Raw genomic sequence first — 9,397 nt, forward strand, 5'->3', positions numbered from 1 at the left:
GTGTGGTTAAAGATACATTTTTCTTGTTTTGTTCTGTTTTACTTATTCATTTTTTGAGAAATTGATAATGATTGAGCAATTCCTTAACCTATCCATCTGGGAAAAAGGAACACTCGATCAATGTCCTAATCACTTTATTTGTACCGCTGTCTGCATCCTTTGCCTCCCCTTGTCATTGTGAGTAGTTCTTGATCATGAAAAAAGGAAGACTGCAAGTATTGGCATAGTAACTGAACTTTGTTCCCAAAGTGAGAGAGTTTCTAAATTCTTAGTTGTATTTTCTGATTAATAATATCATGGATAGCCAGTTTCTAAGTTCTCTTGCAATATATTTCTCTCAAAATAGGGTTTCATGTGGGTATACATATGTGATAGTAAGGGTGTTAGTAAGCATACAATAGACCCTTGAAGGAAGACATGAAAAGACACAATCATCTTGTAGGTAATACCTGTAATGTATGCCCCTCTATAAATTAGTCTCCAAATATCAGCACTCCTGAATTAAAAACAACAGCACTATTTATTTATCAAGAAAAAGACTTGGGATTTTTAACACTATGAAATAAGTAATTGAAATTTTTGTCCTTGGGTGCAAACCACTCTTATTTATGGTAGGGTGACAAAGACCACAGAGAGAGAGACAACACAATGATCATAATAAAACCTAACAAGTCAAGTCAAATCAGAGATGTGTGTATGTGTATCTGTGTGTGTGTATGTGTGTGTACGCATGCATGTGCAAGAGAGAGGGGGGAGAGACAGAGAGACAGCAAGACAGAGACAAAGAAACAGGCATGTTAAGACCTGAAAGTTAAAATAAGGACAAAAGTGGTGAAATAGATGCTGATTGGGTAATTCTAGTTAAAATGTGACAAAGAATGAAATAAAGTTAGATATGATGTGTCCTAGAAGAAAATAAAAAGGAGAAGAGGTGTATTACATTTTTTAAACAATATGATATTAAATTACCGCATAGGGATAACTTACAGATGCTTGCTCGCTCTCTCTCTCTCTCTCTCTCTCTCTCTCTCTCTCTCGCGATAAAATGTAAAGGTAGCACTGGAAAAGAACTTGCTCAGCATGCCAGAATCCCTTGGCTTGTTCCCTAGTTCTGCAAAAACAAACAAATAAAATTTATCAATATTACTAAGTTTAAAGATGTCACACTGATCTTAAGATAGTAGGTTGGTGATTTTAGGAATAGAATGGGAAATATCACCAGTACCACTCATAGGTCCTGCAGAAGCTTGTGACCCTGGCATAACCTTTCATGATGTGATCAAATAGGTCACAGCACTGTGATTATTGGCTAAGGATGCTGCTGCTAAGATGTGAAGCAAGTTTTCATCTATTCATCAGTTTGGGGAATGATAAAACGTGTATTAGGTAATTTCTAAGATTTAAATATTAGCACACTTTTAGTTTAAGATGTAATATTTACTTGTGAGAAACAAGATTTCCCACTTTATAGATGAGTTAGATATAATAACAATAATTAAAAGATGAAAATAAATGCTGTAAATAGCTAAGCAATGTCTAATTTACATGAATAAGATAACTCATAACATTGAAGAAGACGAAATAGACATAGGGAAAAGAAAGACTACTGTGAATATCTAACTAGCTAACACTTTATCGTAATTAACCTACAGACTAGAGTAGAAAAACTGAAAGGAAAGGGCAAATCTAGAGCCATTTCAGAGGATAAATAGCACTTCCTCAATAATTAGATGATCAGCAGGCTGAAGATGAGGTGAAAGAAACTAGGAGACGTGGTTCTGAGGGGTTTTCTTTGCTTCAATAGATCATGCTGCCTTCAAACAAGATAAAAGAAAGGGGAAAATTGGGGCAGGAATGTCATCTAGTTCGTAGAAGACCTTTCTAATTTTTTCCTGTGGCTTAAATTTTACTTTGCTTGCTAACCAAGTAGGACCTGAACTGTATGATATTTAAACAATTCCAGAGAATTTTAGATTTTTTTATCCTACCACCAAATGATAGTTTCTGTTCTGCTTTCTACTTTATTCTCTGTGTAATATTTAATGGTCATTATTTAAATTTTTGTCAACATTTTTCATCGATTATGTTTGGTAATAACTATAAATATGTGATACATAATCTATAATATTTAAATTTTTTTAGATTTGAGAAAGTTTGGCTAGTGTATCTGGCATACAAACAACATAGATTACACCAACTCCTCTGGCATTTTCTGTACACATGATAACACATAATGAAGAATAAATGTCAATAAGAATAAATAAAAGTAAAAAATCATACAAACTTCTTTTTAGCTTTTGTTTTCATGTGAGTTCTGATGGTTTTAGCAATTTTTTTAAAAAAATCAAAAAACTTTTGTTTCTGTACCTGTATTTATCAACCATCATCTAACCTTCACCAGCAATTAATCTTATTTTCTATGTTTTATTTAAGTGAGCTCTTCACAATAATAGAAGTCTGGTGTAGAATAGGTCCTTGAAATATTCCAGTCATAATCTCACGTACAAAGAAAGTGAGGCTAATGTAGGTCACCGCATGGAAGAACCTCCACACAAAACTTAACTTGCCTTTTTTTCTTTACATTCTCAACCTATCTCAAGCTAGGTTGCCAGTCTGTGTCTTATTTTAATTTGAAATTCCAGTAATTGTACTGAAAAATATACAAAAGCTGTAGCTCATAGAACCTCACTTTATATTTACAATTTTTAATTCTCTTCCTATAACATATGTTCTCTTGTAAGGGTGATTCTCACATATAAGGTATTATTAGAAACTCCAGATAGTTTTGAATGTCTTTAGTGGACTGATAAAATAAGATTTTAATATTGTTTTAATGTATGCATTTTTTTCTACTTAGCAACATGTTATGTTTTTGGCAAATGAACAAAACTAGAGTTAAACGAGTGCATCTCACAGAGAAATCCTATTTACCAAGCTGCTGCATTACCAGGAATAAGTAAACAATGTGATTTCACAAAATCATTGTCATCCTACCTAATGAATCCACCAAACTGAGCTCAACTTATTTTCGCTAATTTAGTCAAATACAGAAAGAAATATAGGAAGGTAGGTAAAGGATTCTGTTGATCACCAACTACTTACCCCATCGATGAGGGAAGAATCCCTACCTAGGATCACAGGGACCGAGAATGCACACACCTGAATCTGGAAAGACAGGTGAGAATGCAAACAAGGTACTAGTCTCAGATGTCCTGGTGGCCTGAGAGATGTCACGACACAACACCTGAGGCCCACTGTAGTGGCACTCAGGGACAGAGTGAACAGCCTCCACTTAAAGATGGATTGAAGTGTGAGTAACACTGTGGGGCTCTTCCAGAACAGAAACCCTACTATTTTGGAAAGAAGGAATTAGGGCTGGTTCCCCTGAGAAGGAGAGCTGTCTAGCTAGAGATTCTTATCTTTGAGAGCTGAGTGAAGAAGATCACGTTAGGGCCATTAGACAACATACGCAGTGTCAAATATCAAGCCAACACACAATATCTGATCTTAATTTTAGCCCTTACACCACAGTAGGCTCCTTGAAATCTTGACATTCATTTATATCTTGAAGTGGAAATGAGAATTCTATGGAGTCTAAGAGCCTCCCTAGAATGTGAAGCAGGCACATGACCATGGGAAAGAAGACTACAAAGTGAGGTAGTCTTAAAAATATGAACTTTAGTGGTATCTCCCTGTACAGAAAATAATGGAAATTGGGAAACCAGTGTGTCATTGGTGTAGAAAATGTGTGGATTTGGACTATGGTGGGGGCAGATAGCCCTGTCCTCAGATTAGCCTTTTAGCATGCTGGTAAGCAGCAGTGCTACAAAAAGCCCACGCACACTGGCCAGTGGGTGTTTCATTAGATCCCTTGCAATGCTTCAGTAATATTTCAGGAGAGTCTGGTACCAAATGCTCCTAAACCTTCACTATCATTTTTTTTCACCACTACTTGGATGGTGCACTTCCATGGATGTGCACCTTTGTACCCTCATGGGACAGACAGCAGCAAGGAAAATTGTTGCATAGGAATGGAAAAGGCCATTATCTGGTCCTGAAAAATGACTCTTATTAGGCTGCCTGAGTAGCATGCCTTGTGCCATAATGAATTCTTCCAAGGGTATTTGTGTCCTTCCTTTCCACAAACTTTATAATATCTTACCCCTGAGTTCCTCCTGGTGTGTGAGTGTTGGGGTGCACAATCACAAATAATATACACTTAACCGTCCCAAGCAGCTAGTTATGGCTACCAAGTTAGATGTAGTAACAAGAGATCTCTGTCTTGTCCTTGGTTAAGGGAGACTCTGGAACCAGTGCACCCTTTAGCACACCCTTTATGTGCTATGTTATCACTACTTTTATGGGCAGTAGTCTAGGCCACCTGCAAAAACTGGCAAAACCCAAACATATGTTATGCTGAGACATAGTGAGTTAATAATCCTTTTTTCAGGTTTTAATTTTGTATTAGCATATGTTTGGAGTACATAATCCTTACATGCAAGGTGGGAAGCTGATACATGCAGATAACATGTCTTCATTCTTTTTTCATGCTCTTCTCCTCCCTTCCCTTTCCCCCACCCTTTATCCTTTACAAAAGATTGATCTCCCTATTTTCTATTATCTACCTTTTATTTTCCTTTTTATTTTAAGGACAGTTTAGGGAAGGAAGAGGGAAATATGCCAAAGTACACATCCACCAGCACTTGGGTTTTTGGTCTCCGGAAACCTTCCTATGTCATAAAACCGCCCAGTCCACCCAGGAGCTGCTAACTAGTCAATCAGGTGGCCCTGGTCAGAGCTGAACTGTTCTGCAAATGGTTCATTTACTTGCCTACTATTCACACTGCTGGTGAAAGAGAGATTCCTGCTCTAGGTTTATGGGGATGGAGAACTGGAAACACTGGATGCCCAACAGAGAATGATAGGATTTATTAGTTACATTCTTACAGTCTAGTGGAGGAGGCTGGTGCGCTCTCACAGGGCCACATGGATTTTGGAAACAAGGAAAAACCAAGGCCTGAAGGCAGGTTTTGTGGTGCCAAGATGATGTCCCCCTGGACCTCTGGGGTTCGTGTGGCTGGATTTTTTTTCAATAATTCTCTGTGTTATTGGGGAACTGAAACCCTCTGCTCAGATTAGTAAGGCCTTTACCTGGTCACCCTGGTAAGGGGGATTGACTGGCATAGGACCTTATCTTTTGAAGCAGATGGGAAGGGAACTTCAAGATAGACTTTGTGCCTTTTTGTTTCCAGTAAATATAGAGGAAGCACAGGACACTGGGCCTTAATTTCAGTCCTTGTCATTCAAGGGTGAGCAATATTAAACGTAAAAGGACACAAAACGTTTCCCATATTTGAAAAATTTATGTCTTGGTCAGCATTAGTTCAAGCTAATTTGCCTGACGTTAAGCTTAAGCTTGTTTTAAAGAGTTTCTATATTGTCTTCAAAGTAGAGCATTTCCATACACTTTCATGATGATCCTCAAACCTTCTGTAAACTTGTGAGAGAATTTATTTGCTTTTGAGTTCTGAAAACTCATAGCAGTGTATAGTTTGATATGGATCTCTTTTCATCCATTCTGCAGGTGCCTAGTAAACTTTGGGTCTTTATATGCAACTCTTTCAGGTTTTGACAACTTTCTTAAATTTTTACTTTCATTATTTATTCCCTTATTTGTGCCTCTTTTAAAATTTATTATTGTGTGTTGAAACGTATCTACTGATATGATCATTGTTTTCACTTTTTTTTTTTTTTCATATGTTTTCAAAATCTTTCTGGGGCTGAGGATGTAGCTCAGTGGTACCATACCTGCCTGGCAAGTGCAAGGTCCTGAGTTAGATTTCCAGTTCCAAGAATAAAAAAAATCTTAATCAAAATCTTGCTGGGAGATTTAATTATGTTTGCCACGTGTTTCTCTTCCAACCTTTTATTGACCTTTTTATCTTTTTAGGTGTTTATTTTCCAACTCTCTACTTAGCTTTTTCATTTTATTATTACCATTATTTTAATACTAACAATTCTTTTTTCTAAATATTCTTTATTAAAGCTATTTTGAACTACTTCACATATGAAATTCTTTTTCTTCCATATCCGACTACACAGATAATAGTTCATTCTATCTATTTCTCCTGATTAGTGTCTCTTTTCTGGAATCTTTGTTGAGAATTTTTGAAATGTTGGGCTAAGGGTACAGTTTAGTAGTAAAGGACTTTGACATACATGAGGATCTGGGTTTGATCTCCAGTGCCACAAGAAACAAACAGCAGTATGTGGCTAGTTGCTCAAAATTGGGAACATAGATACCTAAAATGCTAAAGATAACTTCTGTTGCTACAAAGCATTTGTGAGTATGTTTGTCTGTAGGTCTGGATGGACCATTTAATTGGAGAACTTTCACTATTATTATCATTGGGTATAGTTTTTCTCTTGGGAAATTTAAACAGTCTAGAGAAATATTTTCAGATCTTCTGTCTAGAAGTATAAGCCTAGGTAGTGATATTCTGTAAACTAATTTGGGAAAGATTATCTGGGAGGATCTAAGCCTTTCTTAGTGTGATGATTGCACATTAAACCAGGCCTGCTGTCTTCTAATCTAGGCATTCTCTCTGTTTTCAACTCCGTAGAGACTAAATCTCCTATCTTCTAACCAGAGAAAATAGTTGATCACTTAACTGTATGCAGTAAATGAGGATATCTGAAAGTTCTAACTGCTTTGTATAACATGTTGAATCCGTCTTTTCATTTGATACTCCTGGAGCAGAGCTCATTTGTCTTCTCAATATTTGAGTCTTTCAAACTTTCTGTGGAAAAAAAAATTATATTTCTTCATCATACTTTTTTCCAGCAAATGCTTAAATATTTTCAAAAATAATAATTCAATTGCAACTTATAGATCTACTCCAAAATTTCTAAACTGTTGTCAGAGTTGTTTTCTTGCTTTATTCTTCTTTTACTACTCCTTGTAAGTTTTTCCTTTAAATTTTTCTTTTCATTTTAGCGAAGCTTTAGATCTAAGAAAGATTATAGATTGGATTTACCTCTCCTGTCTCTTTATCTAGAAGCCTGAAATTTGAACTTTGGACATAATGAGAAAATTTATAATGTCTTGCATTATTGAAAGTTTGAATATGTGATTCTTGTTAATATATTTTTGATTTTGTTGGACTTTATTGTAAAACACTGCTATGTTTATAATGTCTTTTTTTTGGTACCAGGTGTCGAACTCAGGACCTTGCAGTTGTGAGGCAAGCCCGGTGCCACTGAGATAAATCCCAGCCCTAATATATTTGAAATTTAATTATTTCTAGTAATTACTAACAAAAGGTTAAAATTAAATACTTCATTTCTTTTATGACACATGAATAAATAAATTCACAAACTATATTGTTTCCACAAATGCCATCATTATAATTTATTTTCCACTTCTCTTTTGCAACGATTTTATGAAAATTTGAAGGGATTTTAGGTCAACAACTTTAAAATCCACTGTATATGTGTGTTGCCATGTTTGTTATAGAAAAATGACTATTTTTTCAGTTGTCTTCAATATTATAATTACAAATGAAAGTACAATTTTAAAAACCCAATTTAATTTTGTCTCTCATTACATTGGTTTATTAACCATATTACTCTACTTTAAATAGTGCCTGAAGTTAGTGTCCAAATAGTATCAGTCAACTAGCAAGGCTCTAGTACTTGAGGTCAATTTAATTACACTGTGCATGACAGAAACTAGGCCATGTGGGTATTGCCTTTGCCACCAGCAATTGACACCTGAGTGTTAATGAGCTGGTAATTAAGAATTGGCACATACAGACACATTTTACTGTTTGGGACTAGGATAACCATATGCTACATAATTTCTGTGCTAAGTACTTTGTTAGCTCCAGAATTTATACAATTATGTTTGTGAGGTATTTAATGCCAGTTTTTCCATTAAAAAGATGAAGACAGTTACTTTAAACTTTTAAGTAACTATCTTTAAAGTTATGAAACTTTCTTTAACTATTCAGATGATATTTAGAAAAAAACCTGAAGAATTTGTGTAGCATTACTTTCAGTTCAAAATGCATTTTTATGACTTGGCTTTTAGAATGTATTTTGTCATTCAAAAAAGTCCCAGAAATAATGTAACTTGGATGAGTATGTGTAGAGTAGACAGCCTGTCTTATGGCCCATAGTGATAGCTACTTCTGCTGTTCATATCCATGTAAACACTTCTAAGAAATCAACAATGCAGTAGAAGTCATACCTAACAAAAGGTCGAAAAAAGGTTATGTTGGCTGGGAATGTAGTTCAGTGGCGCCACACCTGCCTGGCAAGCATAAGGCCCTGAGTTCGATTTCCAGTCCAAAAAAAAAAAAAAAGAATTTCCCATTTTGAGAAACTTCTTATGCTCTTTTTCATTCTTTCTTGGATTGTTTGCAGAAATGTTGTGGAGGCATCTGCGTGGAGAGGCCTGCATGTCAAGGGATGGAGCCCAGTCAACAACCACATGAGCAGACACAGAAGCGGCCTACTAAGTGGCATATTTGGATAAGACCACAGCTTCTGCCAACAGCTTGTCTGCGACCCCAGGAGAGACCTTAACCAGAGGCACCAGCTAAGCTGAACTAAAATTTCTGAACCATATAAACTGTGAGATAAATGTTTGTGGATTAAGCTGCTATGCTATGGGGAATATTGTTATGCAGCAACAGATAACTAATATAATATGTAATTCTGAATTCTACTGTATGTTACGGTAATATGAAGAACTGATTTTTGTTAGTGTGATGTTGTCATTGTCTCAAACAATATGAATAATATACACTCTTTTCTTCTCATTCCTCTTCAATTTTTAGTTCTCCTTTATTCCCCTCTACCTCACAAATAATCTTCACCTTTTTCTGGATTAATCTCTTGGCATAAAAAATAAAATAAAACTGTTCTCATCAGATGAAAAATGTATTAAGTTCTGTGAATTTTAGTTGTGGGAATTACTTCTAATTTTCTTCTTTGAAAGAGTTTGCTTTTCCATGGAACACTCTGAAGGACATATCGCCTTTTATATGCAGATTCCTATAATTACACTTTGAAATAGCTTTGAATTCCCTGTAGCTTAAACTGAGAACATGAAAGGCCAAATGGTATACAGAACTGAAGGATATAAAAGTGCATGTACATCAATCCAAAATGAGATATAGAAATGAACAGCTTTTACACAGTCATGTCAGTTTTTGACAGATTATTGAAGGATCTTTGTAACTGCAGAGAGTGCCTTGGTGGCAGAAATACTCTGCCCAGGGATGGCCTTATCAGTTTGTATTTCCTTATTCTTTCAATACCAAAGGGTAAGTAAGTAGACGTTAAATGAAACGCGAAAAATACTCTCTGACAAAAGCTTTACCTCTCTTCC

The 9,397-nt window shown here is 35.7% G+C and overlaps 1 protein-coding gene across 1 annotated transcript in view; it reads left to right on the top strand.

Annotated features, from left to right (window-relative positions):
- Window positions 1-8,935, top strand: part of Pcdh10 (protocadherin 10) — a 53,554-nt gene extending 44,619 nt beyond the window's left edge. The window contains exon 5 of the mRNA XM_004854967.4: window positions 8,428-8,935. Coding sequence (XP_004855024.1) covers window positions 8,428-8,498 — 71 coding nt within the window. The 3' untranslated portion in view covers window positions 8,499-8,935. The remainder of the gene's footprint in view (window positions 1-8,427) is intronic.
- The last annotated feature ends 462 nt before the right edge of the window (window positions 8,936-9,397 follow it).

The sequence above is a fragment of the Heterocephalus glaber genome, unplaced genomic scaffold, assembly GCF_053883595.1.
Source record: "Heterocephalus glaber isolate CG9 unplaced genomic scaffold, H.glaber_assembly_v1.0 deba00001586, whole genome shotgun sequence".
In the NCBI taxonomy this organism is placed as follows: Eukaryota; Metazoa; Chordata; class Mammalia; order Rodentia; family Bathyergidae; genus Heterocephalus; species Heterocephalus glaber.